Source organism: Argiope bruennichi, chromosome 8 (assembly GCF_947563725.1).
Source record: "Argiope bruennichi chromosome 8, qqArgBrue1.1, whole genome shotgun sequence".
NCBI classification, from domain to species: domain Eukaryota; kingdom Metazoa; phylum Arthropoda; class Arachnida; order Araneae; family Araneidae; genus Argiope; species Argiope bruennichi.
Window position 1 is genome coordinate 55798657 of NC_079158.1, and position 22760 is coordinate 55821416.

A 22760-nucleotide genomic window follows, 5' to 3' on the forward strand; every position below is an offset into this window, starting at 1 on the left:
TAGTAAAATCATTGACTATTAATATAAAACTCAGAACCACAAACAAGTTTTGATTCTCTCTGAATTTAAATATTTCCAAATTAAATTTCAAAATATTTATTAATTGTTCAATAAATTGTAACTACGTTTTATTAATTTACTGATTTATACGATTAAAGTAGCAGTGAATCGATTATTTGTTTTAGTTTCAGTTTGTTTCATGTGGGAACGAAACATGTGATTTTTGAAGAGGTTAAAACTTCGATTTCTGTTCTTTCCGTTTCCGGCTTTAGTTCCCTTATGTTGTGTGATGTTGATTTGTGTTAACATGTTTTTAGAAATTTTCTCTATTTTTCTTATATTAGTAAGAGCTGCATTTTCTGCTACTGCTGTTTGTACATTTCAAACACCTTGCCAGTGTGTATTCGGTGCAGGACAAGTGATAGACTTATCAACAGTTGGAACTCCCGATCATCCGCGGTATTATCCGTTTATTTTATTTTATGTAATTACTGATGTAGATATATATATTTAAAAAAAATATCTTTTAGACTGGGTAAAACGTTTTATCCTTAAACATTTCTATTTATTTATTTTTCGAAATTAAAAAAAATACCATGGATCTCTATCATTAAATTAATTTTTAGTAAATTTTTTCAGAAAAATTTATTTTCTGAAAATAAGCTTTACTTTTGAGGGGTTATTATTATTTTTTTTTTGTATGCAAAATGACTTGCAATTTGACTAATGTTAAGTTAATTATACTCTGTTTCACTCTAACTTGGCAGTAGTGTATATTCTAGGCATGCCGAATTGCAGTCGTTGTCAGAGGAACTGGGTTACTTTAAAGTACAAAGTTACTAGAAATGCAGATCGCTGGCGAAACTTTATCTCGCAAATTTTTCGCCAAATAGTAAATATTTATTTACTTTATTATATTATCACTTTATCGGAGAATTAATTGTTTCCTTATTTTCATTATTTTTTCAATATTATTGATACATTATTTTAATAAATCATTAAAGTTATTTCATTTCGTTTCATTGTATCTCAAAAGAAAACCCTAAATCTTCCAATATTCTGTAAAGCGTAGTTCAGGTAATGTTTTTCGAAAAGATATCTGTATCATCGTTCACATCTTTTAAAACTTTATCTAATGTTGGGATCTCATTTCTATGAAAAAATGCATGGATTTTTTGTCAAATACAGGATAATGTAAAATCATCATATTTTACAGGACCTGAATGTTTACCTACTGAGCCTGTTCGCTTCTTTCCAGGGGTACTTAAATTACTGGATGCCTTTATTTCTTTTTTTCAAAAGAAAACTGTTCATTGCGAAATGTAAGATGCGAAACTTTATCAACGATTTGATTGATATAATCTTGAGGGTTTTCTCAGAGTCGACAATAAACATTTATGTTTCTGCATGCTGCACTTTTTGTTGGTTTCATTTGTCTTGAAGGTGTGCACAGTGTTGCCGGTGGTAACACTTTCTCTTTTTCAGACATTTTAAAAGTGAATAGAAATGACGATTCGAATAAATATTCAACAATCAAAACTAATAACTACTAAAGTGATTAATAGTATCAAAAATATCAGCTGGTAAAAAAGCGAGAATAAAAAAGTACGAAAGATGATAAAGGTTGTGAACTGAACGAAGCTGAGTTGGTGGAGACGTAAAAGAAAAGCACGCCAAATATTTGACCTTGAAGACCGGTTCTAGCCATAGGGGAATGCATTATGTCAATCTTTTAGTTTTATTCGTTCGTTTTTTTTACAAAATACTTAACAGATAAGCACTTCTAACTTGTGAATAATTTTAAATACATACTGATAAAAAAAGGATTTCTGTAGTTTATGATATTTGATAAATTTCTGCGCATTTTAACTATTTTAAAGTCGGGATTGATGGGAAACTCTTTTCCAATGCGGAACGTCACATTTTCTACCTTTTACAATACTGCCAAGTTAGGGTGAAATAGAGTATAATGTATTTAACTTTTTTAATTGATTCTTTTTTAAAAAAATGTGTAAATAATGTTTTTCTTCTTAGATTTTACGAAATTCTTCCTGAAAATTCAACTGATTCGGCATTATATTCATATAATCCTTGTTATGCATTTGATTCCTCTGATAATTATGCAACTGTGAAAGAAGGAAATGTTCCTTGTAAAAATGCAGCTGTAAGTTTTAAAATTTGACAAATAGTTTTATTTAGAATATTTGCTAATAACATGGAAATACTGTTTGTGTGATTAAATTGTGTAGTGTACATTTAACAACCTTTTGGTTATATAATTATAAAATTAATTTTCTTCTACATATATTAGGCTTGTGTTAGAACTCCTGGAAAGGTTACTGGTGATCCTCCTGAAGAGCATGCAGTAGGCATACAAAGTACCGCTATATTTCAGTCTGACACAGACAAGAGCTTTCATATATTTTATGATTTACAGAAAAAGGGTCTCCAGTAAGTTTCTGAAAGAATATTTCTTTTCATATTCTTTTTCTGTAGAAATGAAGAAATTGGATTGACTCCTCTTTTTCCAATTTACAATTTTAAAGTAATAAATGATTAAAGATGATATTTTTAATGTTTTAATAATAATCTGGAAATTCCTTGATATAAACATTACAAGTATTGTTTTTTCATTATTATGAATATTTTTAAGCTGGAAAACAACTTTCTTTTAACAATAATCTATGGGTGAATTTTAGTAAAAATGTCGCATCCAACTTGATTTAATATGAAACAGCTTATTGCAGAATTTTTCAAATGTTAAATTGGTACATTATCTTGTAATTTTAGTGCATTAATCCTGCCCTAACATTGGTTATGTTCAGGTAGTAAGAAACTATTTAAGTATGTATTTATAATATAAAAAGCAAGTGACAGGACAGAAAAATGACCCACTCTGTTTGCCAGGAGCTTCATATTGTATTACCAAACTACTATTGGGAGCTAATTGTTATAATTTTTAAGAATTTAATATTATTATTACTTATTAATATCAAAAATATTTATAAATAAATTAGAAATATTTTAGTTCATAACATGGTTTGAAAAATTTATTCTTCATTTCAGAAACCTGACAGTTATTTTGAAATGTGATAATTCTACTCTTCATAAATTAGATATTAATCAACTTGAAACACCTGACAATGGCAGTGTTGTAAGTAATTTTTTTTTCTTATGAAAAAATATTTTGCATTTATTTTTTCTATTATCTTATACTGAATAGTAGTATAATTAAATTTTTATACAAGTATGAGAACTAAACTTTTCATAAAGATTTTAGAGGTTCTTCAATTATTTTTGTTTGGCAACATTGTCATTTTTTATCATTGTTTGACGAATTTATTTGCTCTGCAATATCAGTCATGGGTTAAACAGCATCACATTGAGTAATGCTGAAAAAATGGCATACAAAATAAAAATAAGTTATTATTCTAAAAATAAAAGTATGCATGTCAATCTACTAAATGTCTAGTTATCCTAATCTCTTGTTTACACAAAACTGAACAAAATTCAAATTATATATCTATTAAATTTTTAAACTCAATTTATTCCATCCCGGAAGATATAATATATATACAATAATGAAGCGACGAAATATGTCAATCTGTAGCCGAGGATTTCTTTAATATATGTTGATTTAGGTAAGGGAATTTAGGCATCTCAAAAAGAATGTTGCAAAGTATTAAGGAGTTTTATCCCTTCACTTGGAGCACTGGAACTTACTGATTAAAATAATTTTATAATTTTACAGAGCTTGTGTGGGATTGATTGAATTAAAAAGGTGGAATTGGATCGGGAATTAAGAGACCATTTTGGAATAAAGTTAATATGAGTTAAATGAAGATAAAAAAGGGGAAATTAATTATTATTTAATTTAGATTTAGAGATATCATCTATACTACTATTATAAATGTGAAAATTTGGATGGATGGATGTTTGTGAGTCAATCACGCCAAAACGGAATTGTATGAAGTTTAGCACATAGATAGATTACAGTCTGGAATAGGACATAGGCTACTATTTATTCCGGTTAAGTGAGTGGTTAATTTTTTATTAATCGAAAACTAGCTTTTCCACTAAAAATCTGAGGCCAAATCAAACCAAAAATGAGTAAGGCTTCAGTTTTTTTTCCCACACTAATGAGGTTAGGCTTAATATATTTTCGACTGATTATTTCAAAGAATTCTGTTTATTTTTTTGGTATTTGACGCATTTAAAATTAAACATTGTTAATTAATCAATCTTTAGGATTCATTCTGAAGTACTTTTAAATTAAAATAAAACAGATAAAAGGAAATTAAAAATTTCTAATTGCGTTACCCCAACTGGCATAGAAAATTCATGCATTTGTGTTACCCCAACTAGCACTGAAAATTCATGCATACACAGTGTTTTCTGATTGTTGGCAACTGTGTTTTCATTTTAATTAAAAGTTAAAGAATTATGTGTATTATACTGTTGTAGCTATCTCAATCTCGATTGATCAATAAAATAGACTTGATTTGATTTTAAAGATATGGACTCGCTGTTTTGTTTTATTTCAGGTTACAATGTAAATCAATTGTTTTTAGGTTAGTTGCGTGTTTTTGTAACTAAATTGTATTTATGTTAATTATATATTTTTCTCGTATGCTTATAGTTTTAAGTGCAGCAGTTTTTAGGTTAGTTTTAATTTTTTTGATTTGTTATTATAATAAATAATATAATAAAATAAAAACTCTTTCAAAATTTTCATGCTGCAAATGGCTCATCAATAGAGGTTTATGGAAGAAAAAAAAATGTTGTCTTTAGATTGAGGACTTTGAAAACATTTTGTATTTCCATTTTATATTTGCAATGTTTTTGCAGCAATAATTGGTGCTGATTTTTTTATCATTTCAACTTGAAATCTTATATAAGAAAACATTGTTTGTATGATAACGATACTAAATTAAAATGTAATGCTGTATTTAAAAATGCTAATGTTGTATCTGTAAAAATTATATGTGGCAATGATCAGTATACTAAGCTATTAAGCAAATTTCCTAACTTAACTAAATTGAATTGCATGGACCAAACTGTTTAGCTTAATGTAATGCATCATATACAAACATTTGGTGCGCTTGTATTTGCCAAAGCTCGATGTCTAGCACCTGATAGACTCAAAATAGCCAAAATGGAATTCCATGCCTTAATTTAGATCACATATGCCCGTCAAGCAGTAATTATTCATCGCCATTAAATATGGTTCTGAAAAAGGGATAATTAGATTGGCACCCGGTTGGAGATTATCGCTCCTTAAATGCCCAAGCGGGCAAAGATAAATATCCAATCCCATGTATAGTTAGTTGATTTTGCTAATGAATTATATGATAATAAAAATTTTTCATATATCGATCTTGTAAATGCATTTCACCAAATTTCTATAGCTCCCGAGGATATTCATAAAACCGCAATAATTATTCCTTTCGGTCTTTTGGAAAGCACAAGAATGCAATTTGATCTATGCAATGCTTCTGCCACTTCAAAAGTTTATAGATGAAGTAACTAGAGATTTGGAAGGTGTATATGTCTTTATTGATGATATTTTAATAGCTTCGAAAACTCATCAGGAGCATATGCACCATCTGAGTGCTCTTTTTACAAAATTGTGTAATTATGGATTGACAATTAATCATTCAAAATGTAAATTTGGTGCATCTAGGATATTAAATGCCAAAAATTGGTTTACAACCATTATCGTGTTGAAGTTATTCAGGTTTCCTAGACCACAAACTTAAACTCAGTTGCGTAGATTTGTGCACATGTATAATTTTTATAGGAGATTTATTCCTAAAGCTGCTTAAATTTTAGATCCTTTGAATAAATTTTTAGAAGGTCACAAAAACAAAAAGAAACCCTCTGTCCTTCTAAAAAGCCAGAAAATCCACTTCAATGGTCTGATGAATGGACAAAGCATTTACTTTGGCCAAGCAGACACTTGCTAATGCTACCTTATTAATATACCCCATTCCTGGTGCTGAATTCAGGGGTGTTTGTGCTCCGGGGAAACCCCAGAATTCCGGGGATTTTGAACTTCGATACCCGGAAATTCCGGGGATCGTCGTTCAAAAGGAAGTAGGAATAATAATGAATTATTTATTTTGATCTGGGTATTTTTGTTTGCTTTGAAAGCAGAAAACGCAAGGTCAGTGTGTGTGGTGAAAACTTTTCCTTTCTTTCTCCAAAGGCAGTGATAATGCGTGAAAAGGGGGGGGGGACTTCTTTTTTGTTCTTTCCTTATTGCGAGTTATGACTCATTCCCCCGGTTCTCGGACATTCTCTTCTGGATTCTTTTCGGCAAGTAGGCGCGGCAGAAAAAAAAAGGGAGAGACTTCGTTCGACCAGATGTGCGATCACGTGACTCTGGGTTCAAAGGTCTTATCTCTCCAGGCGTGGCGCCAATAAGTAGAGAAGGGGGATTTTTCGCCGTATTAGCTATTTGTCATTGATCGCTTCGCAACTTTTTTTTCTCCGCTGTGTAAAATTTTCGTTTTATTTATTGATGCACGTGTGAATTTTTCGTTTCGCTTATTGAAATATTTTTTTATTTATGTACGCAAGAGAATTTCACTTTGAAATTTCAGCATATGAAACAGAAATTACCCCTTAAAAATTCATATCTAATTAGTTTTACAGCATTAGATCCAGAGCTAAGAGGTAAAACCAGTACAATATTAGCTTTTGAAAAATTATCATCTTTTATGTCCCATATTTTTAGTGATAATGCAAAGTCAAAAGTAGAAGCTGAAATAAGGTTACACCAGAGTGATATTGATATCACCAAAGAAATGCTCTACACATCTGATGAAAGTGGAAATCAAGTCAAGTGTACAGTTGATAAATATTGGCCTAAAGTTTTTAATTTAAAAGATGATTTCACAAATGATTATAAGTATCCTACATTGGCTAAATTGGTCAAAGCCTGCCTTAGCTGCTTCCATGGCCCATTAGTGGAAAGTGCATTCAACTTAATGGATACTCTTGTCACTGACTATAGAACCTCTCTTAAGATTGATTTCCTAGATGCAGTGCAGACTATTAAATATGATTTAATGGCTTCTAAAGAAACCTCATGTGAAAAATATGGCTCAAAAAATCCAATGACTGATCCAATTCACAAAGATCTCTTACTGAATATGAACAGAAGTTGGAAAACATATCAAGAGGACTTAAAAACATGTATTTCAGATGAGTCACCTATAAAAGTCTCTGAAAAATCTTCTACGTTAGCAGAAAAGCAAACTGCTTCTACCTCTGCATGTGCAGTTCTCGAGGAAATTTCTTCAACTGTAAATGAGGAAAATAAAAGTCAACCTTCCTGCAATTATGAAATTCACCACAAAAGAAAGACAAGCCCACAAACATCAGAAAATAAAAAAAAGCAGCAGAAATTAGATAATTTTTTTAAAAGAATTAATTCAGGTAATTTAAAATATTTGCATAAAATGTAGTAGTTTATATGTTTGAAAGTTTATGGTTATTAATTTTGCAAAAAAAGTAATTCATTGAACTTTTATAATTAGGTCATTCAATACTTCATAATTGTAATTTTTCATTTCTCCCCTCCCCCCTTCTCGAAACTCCAAAATGCCGGTAGTAAGTCCGTAAAAGTTTCAGGGGATTTTTTGGGGTCCCACAAACACCCCTGTGAATTAAGTCGTTGGTCAGATGCATCAGTAGCAATTGGAAGATCTTTGATGCAATTGTGCAATGATAAATAGGAACCAATTGCTTTTTTGTCACTGAGACTCAATAAAAGTCAGAGAAACTAGTCCACATATGATTGGGAATCGTATGCGATTTATGCATTGATAAAAAAAAATTCCGTCATATGCTTGAGGGTCGATATTTCTCGATTTACACGGATCAGAAACTCCTAATTTTTGCATTCAAACAAAAACCTGAAAAATGTACTCCACGTCAGCTCAGACATTTAGACTGCATATCAAAATTTTCAACTGACATTGGCCATGTTAATGGAAGAGATAACATAATTTCTGATGCTCTTTTGCAAATAGAAATAGATTCAATCACATCTCCATCAAAATTGGACTGTTAAAAAATTGCTCAACAGCAATCAAATGACCCTGAGCTGCAGCAATTATGACAGTCAAACACATCTTTAAAATTGCAAAAACATTATTTTTCCCTGGAAGATATCCATCTAATTTGTGATATGTCTCAAGCTCAATCCAGACCTTTCATTCCAAAGGCATTTGGACAAATAATTTTTGAAAATGTTAATTTTTTATCTCATCCTGGTACATCAGCTACCTCAAATTTAATTTCCAAACTATTATTCATTGCTCGATTCTCTCACATTCATCTCCATATCATAGGACACCTTCCCATTTCCGAAGGCTATCTGTATTGCCTCACGATTATAAATAGATTCACCAGATGCTCTGAAGTGATTCCAACAATTAATATGACATCTGAGACCACTGCACAAGCACTTGTGTGTGGTTGGATATTTAGATTTGGAACACCAATAACAATCCTACAGACCAAGGTGGAAATTTTGAATCCACACTGTTTCGTGAACTTGTGAATATTTTAGGTAGTCACAGAATACATTCACAATCAAATAGTATGATAGAATGACTACATAGACATCTTAAAGTTTCTTTTATGGCTCACGAAAATATAAAGTGGACAGAAGTTTTACCAATAGTTTTACTAGGTTTGCGTACTGCTATTAAAAACGATCTCATTGCTACTAGTTCTCAACTTGTATATGGTAGTACATTGCATTTACCATCTGATCTTTTGAGTGATGATTCTATTGTGAATGCAACTGTAACATCTACTTATGTGACAAATTTAGCTTCATTAATGAAAAAACTATATCCAACAAATCCTATTCTTCATGGAAAAAAATTCATAAATCCATCCTTAACTTCATGTAGTCACATATTCCTTAGAAAGGAAAGAGTTCAACCTCCATTAACTCCTCCTTATTCTGGTCCATTTGGTCAAATCTCGGACTGATAAAATTTTTGTTATTGATATAAATGGTAAAAATGTAACTGTTACTATAGACAGATGTAAACCTGCCTATGAAATTTCGGAAACACCACCAAAAATAGCTTTGCCAAATGGAATTTTGCAACAAAATGATAATTCTAAAAATTTAAAAATAACCAGATATGGCAGAGTTGTGCATTTTCCTAAGCGACTGGGCGAGGAAATTTAAAACATTTTTATATTTTATAATTCTTGTTCGATATATTATTTATTTTTCAATTATATTGTAACAATTTTTATGATTGCATTCACTTCCAAGTAATTTTCGTTCCCTTCATCACTGGGGGAATACTTTATAGTTAATGCCTATCATAAGTTGTATATACCTATTATAAATCATATATATCATACATCATATCAGATATCTGTAAACTACTGGCTACATCGAGGCTGTGTGTGACATAATTGCTGGGCCGCTTATCATCCGGATATGCTTCTAAAAAAGCTATTCTCTCTCTTCGGAACGCTCTTATGTGCACTATTGTAAAGCTCGTAGTAAAAATCAAATGTTTAGGTTCTTTAGTTAAAATGTAAATAAAATTATTTTTCTAAGATTGCAGGAATTGGAATCACAACAAATACACAATACCCTAATTACGACAAACATTATGGGTAGAGAAGAGCTCACTGTGAGGAAACAATTTTTGATATTTCTATATATTTAAATCTAAATTGTACTATAATAATATAATAATATAATAAAGAAATAATTTTCTTAAAAATTTTTTAAGCTCTCTGTCAATAAGCATGAGATTTTCTACTTTAACTTTTGTTAATTAATTTCCGACAATCGTTTTTGAGATTTTAGCAGGATAACAACAACCTGTTTAGATGGGCACAACTTCTAGTGAATGATATAAAAACTCTTCTTTATTATAACATATAATTGCATATTATAACCTGCAATTAAATAGATATTCTTTATTAAACTTCTAGAGAAATCAATTAATTTCTAGAGAAATTAATTGATTTCTCTAGAAGTTTAATAAAGTCTATTTAATATTTTTTCTCTCAATTAACTCAAAATTATATATGAAAAATATCACAAATTATTATTTAATTTTTTAAGCAAGAATGATCGTAAGGGGGAAGTGTGTTTAGGTGAAATATAAATGTTAGATAATAGTTTTACTAATACATGTTAGATCAATTATTTTATAAATGCGATCAATCAAATATACTCATTCATCAAATACTACTCATGCGATCATTTATTTTAAAAATATCTCTTGACTGATATCAAGATAAAATTCTAAATCTAATGAGCCTATATGAATAAAATACATAAATGATAAATATTTACTTGTAAACATTTTTTTATCAGAATATTTTTTTAAAAAAATTATTGATGTTTCTACTTTTGCTCTTCCTTTAAGATGAAAAACTGTTATGTGAAATTGAATTCTAAATTTAAATTTTATGAATTTTTTCAGATCATGACTTTACATACTAAGTGTGCTTGTCCTCCCTTTTCATGTGCATCACCAACTCCTGATAAATCTTCTCATGGACTGTCTACTGGTAGTAAATTACTCATTGCGTAAGTTACTCATTGGACCTCTTTTTATGCAAAAAGCTTTTCTTTAAAAAAATAAACATTTTTCAAATCAAATTCAATTTGCTAGTTAGAGATTTTTGTGTATAAAGACCAAATAAAAAAAAGAATTTTTTATTCCATCAAAAGTTTATCCTCTAAGTTTTTAATTGATTTTTTTATAAAGTAATTTTTTTCCTATACTTCTCTATAATTTGCACATTTATCTCGAAAATCAATGTCTGTTGAATTAAAGATAATTTCAACTTTATAGACAAATCAACAAAATATTTGGATCACTTCTATGCCTTCTTAAATCTCTATTAATCTAAAAATTACATTTCAAAAGACATTATTTTATAAATATTAATAGTGAATCAATTCTGAATTTTCCAAAACAAAGAAATAACATATTTTTTATTGACTACATTTTTTAAATTATTGGTATGATTCTAATTACGTATAAAATATTCTCCCTATATATTAAAATTGCTCTACTCGGAGCTTGGAAAAGTACTTGATTTTTCGTTAGGCCTTGGAAAATCCTTACAAAATAAGTGAAATGTACATCTATATTTTTTGATTTGTTGGCTGAAAAAAATATCATTCTAAAAATGTTCTGCATTTTCAGATAACGTTATAATAGCTAATTTAAAAAAAAAAAAATGAAAATGAAATTTGAAATTAAAATTTTGTGCCAATTATTTAGTCTGAGCATTTTTTCCAGTGACCTTTATGCCCCAGAACATTACTATTTAACAATTTTTGAAAATCAGTTGCCACTAAGTAATTTTTTTTTTCTTTATCAATTTTTTTTTCACTAATTTTTCTTCGATTGATTTTATCATATCATCTGGAATCATTGAGCAATATTTTTCAGTATTCTTTTTTCCCATTCCATAAATTTGGTCTGATAGAAACAAACTTGTAGTCGTTTTTTGAAAACTTTTTTTCTGACAAAAGAGAATTTTTTGAAAAATAATTAAGGTATTATAAAAATTTTTACTTGGCATTTCCTCCTGTTTAACACATCTTTAAATAGGATTGTAAAATTTTCACAAAAAATTTAATTGAAAAAAAATGAAATTTTCTAAAGGTAATCTTTTTAAAAATGTGTTCCTGTTATATTTGAACCATCTTACATTCAACAGCACATTGTATAGATTTAAAAAAATAAATATTTTTAACTTTTCTATTCACATTTTTTTTTTATCTCAGATTAATAGCCTTTTATTAAAGCATGGGAAATAAATATTCTGATCTTCCCATCCCCTCCACAGCAAATCTAGTATTGTATTTGGGTGCAAATTTAGAGGCTTGTTTTGGATAGCCAGTTGAACAACTTAAACCGATAAAATGACTGATACATATTTTTTTTTTTTTTTTTTTCATATTTTAACACTTTATAACAAAGCTTCTGAACTATTGTTTTTTGCCTTGAAGATCTACAAACAGAAAATGTTTTTTGAAATACAGCTATGAATCCCCAAATTTTCTCTTTCTGTAGTTTGAAAGAAATGGAAAGAAATAGCAGCAAGAAGGATTAGCACACAAGAAAAGAATCTTCAATAAGCCTAGTAGCTGAAGATAATATTACAGGACTTTAAAATGCTTATTTGCTGGACTGAAGTGGTCTTTGAATTGTGGAATTAGTCATTTAGCTCTTTAAAAGATGCATTTGTACTTAGTATTGCTCCATATATTCAGACCATTCTATTTAAAGAATCTCTTTGAACTTAATATATATAGTCTGATTAATTCTCAATAAATTCTTGAAACAAAGCAAATGAATTTACATTTTCTGTTTTAGAATGAAAAAACAAACAAGGATATTGAAATTATATATGAAGTTTCAATTTTAATTGGCTATTACATATCTAAGGATATTAAGTGGAATATTCATGTTATACAGAAAAATAGAAAAAGATTTTGTCAGTAAATTGCAAAATTTTTGATTTATTGAAGAGAGGAATGCAAAACGAATCTGCAATTTTGTTAATAAATGTAAGTTAGTTGCAGCCTGTATGGGATTTTGAAAGTTTTTTTTTATTTTTTTATTATTATTTAATGTATTTTATTCATACAAAGGTACATTAGTTAAAAGAGAGGATTATACTTAAATCTTTTTTAGAATGGGATATTTTCCCAGGATTTTTGGCAAACTAATCGTATAGAGAATTCAGCTGTTGTTGAATGAACTGTCAAAATGGAAGAACAATTTAGTATTTTATGCTAAAAAGGCAACTTATAGAATCAATGTCTAAATATCTGTCTAAATGTTAATAAATGTCTGCCATTTGAAAACTGTCAGTGTTGTGAAAGTCAGTTTTTGAAAGTCTAAAACCTATAAATAGCAGTTCTTTGATTTTTTAAATACTTGCTTATGTTGATATCAGAAAATTAATACTAGATTCTTTGGGGACAAAATTCTAAATGATCTAATTACTTATAATGATTTTATAACAAATTTTATTACTTTAAAATGAATATTGGTACTTAGTATGTACCTCTGTTCCTAAAATTTTGGATAGTTTTCATCTCAGCTATATACTTGCCAGATGTATGTGTGTTCATATCTTAGGAGAATAGCCAGACAAACATTGTTATAATAAGATGGAAGCCATTCTTTCTGTTCTTGGGAAATTCAAGCACCTACAAGGAAAAGAAAATAATTTGATTTAAATAGAATTGGACAACTTGTTGAGTGATGTAGCTTGCAATTCGGCAGAATTTTGAAGTATCCAAAAATTAAATTAACAAGTTTTTATCAAAATATTTAAAAGGTCAAAAGTCTTGTCAGAAATTGTGGGAAATAACTAAGATTCTGATGATACAATGTTTGATCAGACCATAATCGAAAGAAAATTTTTCGTAAATATGAATATTGAGATTGAAAAATTTTAAAAGAAATTTATGTTCTAAAGGACTTGGTTTCAGCTGAACTAAAAAATTGTGGTAGAGTAGAGAATTTCCAAATCACAGAAAAACTTATTAATGTATAAAAACACCTGTTCTAATTGTATATATATATATATATATATATATATATATATATATATATATATATATATATATATATATATATAAGATATGCTGCAGTTAAAAAAAATTAGAGAGATGATTTTTACACTGTTGATATCTGGAAAAAAAAATGCAGTTGAAAAAGCAAAAGAGAATTATTTTCAATACTCAGCAGAATCAAATTGTTTTAAGAATTGAAGCTTCACCAAAATAATTCAAAATTTAATGGCTCACTGTTTCCATTTGTTTAAATGTAAATAAGATTTTCTTAATTTGTCTTTCAATCTCTTCATTCTGCAAGATACTAATCAAAAATAAAGTGAGAGATTCTTATGGAATTAACATTATTTTTTAATGAATTAATTTTTTTTCAACTAAAATATATTTGTAAAATCAACACTCTTTAACAGTTTGTGTAAAATTAGTGTCTTGTAGTTGCTGTGTAGTGGCTAATGGTACTTGCATTGTGATATTGTACTTTGAGCCATAAGATTTAATTGAAGATGAGCTATCAAGCTTCCTCATTCCTCTTGCCTTAAGAATTTAGAAGTAAGCATAATAGTAATCATGTATTTGAACACTAATTGTGAAAACTATTTTTTTTTAAATATATTATTTGCATTTCTTTATTGAAAAGCATTTAATATTATAGTCTTTGAATTTTTGAAAAAAGGTCCTTGAATTTTTCTGAATTATGAGTGGAAACTCTGATTAATAAAAATCTACCATATTTTAATCAGGAATAAATGAGTTGTACAGAAATATCACTTCTACTTTACTATTTTTATTAAAATTCTTTTCTTTTCTTTCTTTTCTTTCCAGATTTTTTACAATACTTTTAGCCTATTTCCTTATTGGTATAGTGTGGAATTTTTGCAATGGCGCTCATGGAATGGAGCTTATACCAAATGTGGATTTTTGGAATGAATTGCCAAAATTAATTATAGTATGTTATTGTGTATTTTTTATTATTCAATATACTGTAAAAAAATTTGCATTAATAAATCTTGTATGATAAATTTTCATTTTTATAGAATTCCAAATAGTCCAAATTAATTGTTAATAAAATTAATTTTTATAATTTTTTGCCCAACTGGAAATAATCTGTGCATTTGTAATAATTTATAAATATTTTAACTGTTTTTTGAATTAGTTATTTAATTTGTGTTCATAGAAATCACCATTCTTCATCTTAATGATCTAAAAGTTTGCACAGCTTTTGTCTATTAGCTCATTATAGGTTACATTTATTAAACTAATTTTCTAATTAATGTGGTTTTATCACAAAAATTCTATGCATAGTAATTAATTATGTAGCAAAAGAAACATTTCATAATTAATTTTTAAGTAAAATTATCAATAAATTAATAAAAATCTGTAATATTTTAAATAAAATTTTAGTTTTTAAAATTTTATTTTTGAGCATCTAACAAAAGAAATTAATGTTAATTCATCTCTTGACCTGCGATAATATCAAATAAAAGAAGGAAAAAAACCCATTTCACTTTGCAAGTTAAGCTAAAGGATTTATTTATATTTCCTATATATATATATATATATATATATATATATATATATATATATATATATATATATATATATATATATAGCCTTATTTATGGATTTTTGAAACTTTTACATTATTTTCTTTTAATTGCATCTATAGAATTTTATTATTATATTTGATATTGAAATAAATTGAATAATTTTCTCATACTTTCTACTTATGTAGAAATACATTCCCAATAGAGTCTTTTTAAGATTAAGTAATTAGCACATCATAAGTTTTATTTTTTAAAACTGTTTCTTTCTACAAATATCATTATAATTTGTCTTAAAAAATAATAACAATATAATCACTAGTACATTAAGTATAAATAGTTAAAAATATATTCAAATATGCTATTTTAAATTGTTAGAATTTCAAATCTATGACTAAGAAGAGAATGTTTCAAATTCATTTCAAACTCGTATTGATTTAAGGTTGTGATAAAAAAAAAAAGGATTGAAATTAATTATAAATATCTTTCAAGGTCATTAATAAGATATGTTCACTAATTAAATCAAAATTTTTAATTCTTATTTCCTTTTTTTTAAACTAATATTAATCAGGTAATAATGTTCAATCTTGAATAATACTTTTTTTAAGCATAAAACTGCAGTATAATAATTAATATATAATTTTTTTTTTTCATTTCAGGAAGGTGTACTTTTTACATGTTCCTGTTTTGGAAGAAAGAGATCCTATGGAGAAGTGTAGTAAATACTTAATGTATATATTTTCTAAACATTCTGCCAAGTGATAAATATTAAATTATTTTTGTATTATATATTATATTTTCTACATTGTTGATTCAAATATAAATTTTCAGGTATTTTGATTGTAATATTTTTTTGAATATATACATATTTTCTTTGAATGTAGCCTCCCCTCAGGGGCTCACCTACTATAGGTGAGTACGGGTGTCCCAATCCCGAGGTACCCAGGGATCTTTACTCCCTTTAGGTTTACTCTCCTCTGCGCCTTCTGCTGTCACCTTTTGTTTTCCTTTCCCTCGAGGGTAGGCGAGGGAGCTCTTCATGAGAAGCTGTCGCCGCTCTGTTTGCTTCCTGCTTCTCATGGACAGCAAATACCCCCACGTGTTGGCCGTGCGTGGCGACCCATTAGACGGGTGGTACATTTCGGTCCCCGGTGTATCAATCGGCCGGTATCCTAGACTTATGACTGGGCTGCTCAAGGGGATCAAGCGAAGGGGTCACTCCTTGGGCTTGGCGTTAAGGGTGGTCACTGTCCCCGGGAGTGACTCCCAGCGTATAGGTTCTGGTTAGCATTATGGCAAGTGCCGAGGTTGGAAAGTTTCCAGAGCCGGCAACTACCATCCCTTGTTGGGCTCCGTGGTGGGCGATGCCGCCGGACCCGAATCATCATCAATATCGTATGGGTACTAATGTTCTTAACCACAGTAATGCTTTTGTAAAATTTTTTGTTGTTTATTCAGAAAAATCTTCGTTAAAATTTGTGTCACCAATTTTGATACATAAATCGATACTCGGCGTTGTCGGCGAAGTCCAAAATATTAAAAAGTTAAACAATGGAAGCCTACTTGTAGAAGTAAAAAATAACCAACAGTCACAAAATATTACAAAATTAAAAAAGATAGGAGACATAGAAGTCACTGTTTCTGCCCACCGTTTCCTTAACTATTCCAGAGGTGTCATATCTGAAAAAGAATTCCAGAGAGATCTTGAAGAGGACCTTTTAGATAATTTAAAAGATCAAAAAGTAATAGCAGTTCGCAGGATTACAATTAAAAAAAATAATCAAAATCTTCCTACCAAACATTTAATTCTAACATTCAATACTCCAGTTCTACCTAAATCTGTAAAAATAGCTTACATCAATTGCCCAGTTAAACCATATATTCCAGAACCACTCCGCTGCTTTAAATGTCAAAAATTCGGTCATTCAATTACAGCTTGCAGGGGAGATAAAGAAATTTGCGCTCGATGCTCCCTCCCAGATCACAATAGTAAAAACTGTACATCTACCACACAAAAATGTTATAACTGTCAAGGCGATCACCCGTCTTACTTCCGCTCCTGCCCACGCTACAAACAAGAGAAAGAAATTCAAACTATCAAAATAACAAAAGGTATTTCATTTACAGAAGCACGCAAAATAGTAAGCGAAAGAACACCAAAACCAAATTTACCATATTCATTAGCGTTAAATCCAGCCGTTTCAACTTCAGAACCACGCAATTCACAAAACCAACCATTAAAAAATATAGAAACAAATACTCCTGCAATCCGCACAGCAGATCCTGACACCATAACTATAAAAAAGACTGATTACCTTGCCCTTCTGGAAATAAAAAAATCTTGGGAAGAAACTTCTTCCTCTTCTCTTAAAAAGCCAAAACGAAAAAAAGTTTTAATGAAGGAAAAAATGCTCAAAGAAAAAAAGACACCCAGAACAAAAGAAACAAATAAAACTGAAGAAAAAGAAGAACATTTTAAAATTCATCCATCTGATGACAGCATAAGTGATATGGATGAGGACAGAGTGGATTCTGATCCCACTAATATTTCATCTGAATATTTTAAATCAAAATTTTTTAAAAAGCCTAAAGGTTGATGTTCTCTCACCTTCATCTTTTCTGTTTACTGAAGGCAATCTCTTTTTTCCCTTGCTCTTTTTTAATATTTATGTCTACATTCGTCTCTTGGAACTGCCGAGGGTACATGAATAAATCTTCAGAATTGAGAGACATTATAAACAAATACCATCCTGCCTGCATTGCACTCCAGGAAACCTACCTTAAAACCGACAAGCAGAACATACGGCATTACAAAAATTTCAGCAAGCACAATATTCAAAACCGATTTTCTGGGGGCGTGGCAATTCTTGTCGCTACGGATATTCCATCAATGCAAGTAAACCTGAACACTAATTTGCAAGCTGTAGCTGTACGAATTCAGATGAAAAATTTAATAACTGTCTGTAGCCTCTATTTACCACCTAAACAACAAATCAGTCAAATGGACCTAAATAACTTGTTTTGCCAATTACCTTCTCCATTCATTATTTTGGGAGATCTTAATGGTCATAGTCCTTTTTGGGGAAGCTCTGAATCAAATTCACGTGGTAAGCAAATTGAACAATTTCTTGCAGATCATAATTTATGCATTTTAAATTCTGACGAAAAAACGCATTTTCATTTACCAACAAGAACTTTTCATTCTGTTGATCTCGCTATTTGCTCTCCGTCTTTATTGCCTTTTTTCAGTTTAACTGTTGACAACGATCTTTATAATAGCGACCATTTTCCTTTAATTTTGACCGACAGTAGACACAATGCAGCTAGTTCTTTCCGACCATCCAAATATGTTTTAAATGCAGCAAACTGGCAAAAATTCACTTCTCTGGCTAATATCAATTCAGAAATAGTTAAATCTTCCACTATTGATGAAGCTCTGAAACATATTGTCAATATTATAATTGAGGCAGCAGATAACACTATTCCAAAGAAATCTGGAGTTCGTAGGAAGCAAAACAAACCATGGTGGGATGCTAATTGCCAACAAGCATATAAAAAACAAAAAAAGGCGTGGAATATTTTTCGCCGGTATCCCTCTACTGAAAATTTTATAAATTTTAAAAAATCTAGAGCAGAATCCAGAAAAATCCAACGACGTAGTAGAAGAATTTCTTGGCAAAAATTCGTTTCTGGTATCACTTCAACAATATCTAGCCATCATTTGTGGAATAAAGTTAAAAAAGCTTCAGGTGCTTCTCATTCTAATAATGTTTCAATTTTAATTGATAAAGGAAATACCATATCATCCACAAAAGATATTGCAAATTCCATAGCGTCAACATTAGCTCACACGTCCAGCAGTAAAAATTATTCTCCTGCGTTTTTGAAATACAAAGAGAAAGAAGAAAAGCAAAAACTAAATTTTAATTCTCAGACTAACCTGCCCTACAACAGCGATTTTACGTTTTTAGAGTTCCAATCGTGCCTTGCCATTGTCCACGATTCTTCTCCCGGTCCTGACAACATTAGTTACAGTATGATCAAAAACTTAACAACAGAGTCGAAAAAAAGCTTATTATATCTTTATAACCGTATCTGGAGAGAACAATATTTTCCTTCTTTTTGGCAACAAGCTATAATAATTCCTTTGTTAAAACCAGGCAAAGATCCAACTAATCCATCAAATTATCGACCTATTGCTTTGACCTGTTGTCTTTGTAAATTGTTAGAAAAAATGATAAATCGAAGGCTAATTTTTTATCTGGAGACAAATAATTTACTTCACCCTTCGCAGAGTGGATTTCGAAGAGGACGAAGCACTCTCGATAATCTTCTTGCTCTCGAATCCGACATTCGCCTAGCATTTTTACAAAGAAAGCACTTAGTTGCCATTTTTTTCGACATCGAAAAGGCATACGACCGAACTTGGAGATATGGAATTTTAAAAGATTTATATGATCTGGGACTAAGAGGAAATCTTCCTGTTTTTATTAGAAATTTTTTAAAGCTTAGAAAATTCCGTGTTAAGGTGGAATCTGAATTTTCAGATTCTTTTGTACAAGAGGAAGGTGTTCCCCAAGGCAGCGTTTTAAGCGTCACTCTTTTTATTTTAAAAATAAATAACATTTTAAAACAACTTCCAATGTGTGTGAAGGGCTTTTTATATGTTGACGACCTGTATATCTCTTGTACAGGGATGCATATGAATTTTATACAAAGACAATTGCAGATCGCAATCAATAATATTACCCAATGGACGAACACTAATGGTTTTACCATCTCAACATTGAAAACGGCTGGTGTGCACTTCTGTCGGAAACTTAACCTTCATTTTGATCCTGATCTAACACTATATGATCAGCCAGTACCATTTTTAAATGAAATTCGCTTTCTGGGCATTATCTTTGATAAAAAACTCACCTTTCAGTCGCATATAAAACTTTTACGTAAAAAGTGTGAAAACTCTTTAAACATTTTAAAAGTCTTATCAACTACAACATGGGGAGCCGACAGAAATTCTATGATTAAAATATACAAATCCGTTATACTTTCCAAGCTGGATTATGGTTCCTCTATATACGGTTCTGCTAGGAAAAGCATTTTGCAAAAACTGGATCCTATTCACCACATAGCTCTCCGTCTTTGTTCAGGTGCTTTCAGGACATCCCCTGTTAAAAGCTTGTATGTTGAAACCTGTGAACCAGCCCTTGAATTAAGAAGACAATTTTTATCTCTTAATTATTATTTTAAAATTCAATCAAACATTAATCATCCATTTTATGATTTTAAACTTCGTCCCTTTTTAGTTCGCTTGCAAGGTGCCCGAAAATCATTCGTCCCTGTCTTTTTTACGAGAGTTCATAATATTCTTTTAGACCTTAATCTACTGTATCTACATGCAACTCCTCAGCCGGAAAATGCTTTTCCACCTTGGAAAATCCCTGAAGTACAATACTTAAATCCTTTTGAAACTTTTATCAAGTCTGATACAGCAAATATCATTTTTCAAAAAATTTTCTTAGAACACAGACAACAATATCAAAATTTTATTCCAGTTTTTACAGACGGGTCAAAATCAGCTACTCATGTCTCTTTTGCGGTTGTTTTCCCTCATACAGTTTCTTCTTTTAAACTTCACCCCTCCTGTTCAGTTTTTACTGCAGAAATAAGTGCTGTTTTATATGCTTTAGAAGAAATTTCTAATAGCCGGGACAAAAACTTTATCATCTATACGGATTCTCTGAGTGTTTTAAATTCTCTAAAATCATGTAATTCTCATCCTTTGGTTTTAAAAATCTTAGATACTTTTGATAAACTAAGTTCTCGTAATTACACTATTTTATTCTGTTGGGTACCATCTCATGTTGGAATTCTGGGCAACGAAGAGGCAGATAAGGCTGCCAAATTGGCGACTACTTCAATCTCAGTGCATATTGCTGTTGGTGCAGTGATGTTCTAGATTCAACAAATTGGTTCTTGAGATCAATGATCACAAATTCATATTCTGCAGCTAAATGTTTCATTAGAATATTTTTGAATAAATATTTTTTATTCACCTATGTATATACTCATTTCAAAATGTATCAATTCCATACTTTGATTATAAGATTGATTTTTTGTTGTTGTTTTGTCTTAATTTTATATTCACAGTTTTGTTTATTTATATATTATAATTTTTAACTCTTTATTTAAGTATTGAGGAAGAATTAAGGTGTTATTCACCGCACTGCAGAGAAGGATATATGGGTCTTAGAGTCGTATCCGTCGCAGAAAATGCTGCATGAAAAAGTTTTCAAAGCGATAAAGAGAAGCCTTCTTCTTAATGCTTACAACCATTATTAAAATGCATGCATTTAAAATACAAATTGTATGGGATCTACAAGCGTAATAGACTTGTAGATCAACTAGATTGTTTGCGATTACCTAAATATGAATAAAATTAATGTAGATAAAATACTTCTCGGCAAATTTTTATTTTGGTCATTTGTTTTCCTTGTCTCCCCATTTTGGACCTACCTTTATTGTCATCCTACAAACGGATACTTTAATTCTAAGGATCCTGTACTAAATGGATAATTCCTTAGTCATATTTTGAAATTTAAATTTTAAGATTTTTATATGTAAATAACTAAATACTGAAGAAAATAGACGTTATGATGGTCTTTACAAGATTTTTAAAAAAATGCAGTGAAATAGATTGTATTTTAAGAAGTCAATTTTTATTATTAATGTACATAACATTTAATGCAAAATGGCATTTTATATTAAAAAAAAGCAAAAACAATATTAATACAACTCTAAAACTATATACATTTGTATTTGCATCCATGAATTAAGAACATATTATACTCTTAAACATAAACTTCAGTTCTTTTGCTGTCAAACATTAAAAAAAAAAAAAAAAAAAAGCATGCATGAGTTGACTTGCACATTTTTTACTTACAAAATAATATTGAATTCATAATATAGCTTATATTTCAACTTTTGACATGTTTTCCCATGATGTACTGATTTTAATATATTCATGAAAAAAAAAAAAAAAAAAAAAAACTACAAATGAGCAATGTATGCATATAATAAGAATCATACTAAAAGATTACAATATTGAAATATTTAAACATCAAAATAAACACTGGAAATTAAGAAAAAAATCTTACAAAGGAAGACTTAAGATGTAGATTGTAATCTTTGATCATAATTACTTCTATCGGAGTTTTCGGCATTCGAAACCAAAAATTAAGAAAATGACATGGATTTCAGTTGATTTTTCTTTTTAATCTAAGTATAAAGAGATGTTATTGCTTGATTCATAATGTTTTTTCATCTTTTCAGAACCATAAATATTAACGTTTTTAAATATATATGGCAAATAACGCCCAATAGACATTTTAATTGAAATTTTAAAATTATTTATTTCAAAAAAGTAAAATGAGTAAATTATATTCAAAAAATTTATTAATAAATGAAATATTTTATATTGTATGTACTGACAGTAAAAATGAAACAGCAGGGTTTTGTCTGATAATATTTTTACAGTCAAGAGGGAAAAAAATTATTGGGAATGCGAAAAGACTATAAGCTCATATTAAGTTACAAAATGCTACATTGAGTTTTGG

At 29.5% G+C, this 22760-nt stretch overlaps 1 protein-coding gene across 3 annotated transcripts; it reads left to right on the forward strand.

Annotated features, from left to right (window-relative positions):
* The first annotated feature begins 197 nt into the window (after nucleotides 1–197).
* LOC129981074 (uncharacterized) lies at nucleotides 198–21600 on the forward strand. 3 transcript variants are annotated; one of them, XM_056091722.1, is made up of 8 exons: nucleotides 198–459; nucleotides 2035–2164; nucleotides 2312–2451; nucleotides 3067–3154; nucleotides 10482–10588; nucleotides 14426–14549; nucleotides 15804–15875; nucleotides 21338–21600. In XM_056091722.1, the coding sequence occupies exons 1-7, from the start codon at nucleotides 290–292 to the stop codon at nucleotides 15861–15863; spliced, it is 819 nt and encodes a 272-aa protein (XP_055947697.1). In that variant the 5' UTR covers nucleotides 198–289; the 3' UTR covers nucleotides 15864–15875; nucleotides 21338–21600. The 3 variants fall into 3 exon arrangements, with proteins under 3 accessions (XP_055947697.1, XP_055947695.1, XP_055947696.1); XM_056091720.1 differs by having other exon boundaries at nucleotides 15804–15862; XM_056091721.1 differs by having other exon boundaries at nucleotides 15804–15859.
* The last annotated feature ends 1160 nt before the right edge of the window (nucleotides 21601–22760 follow it).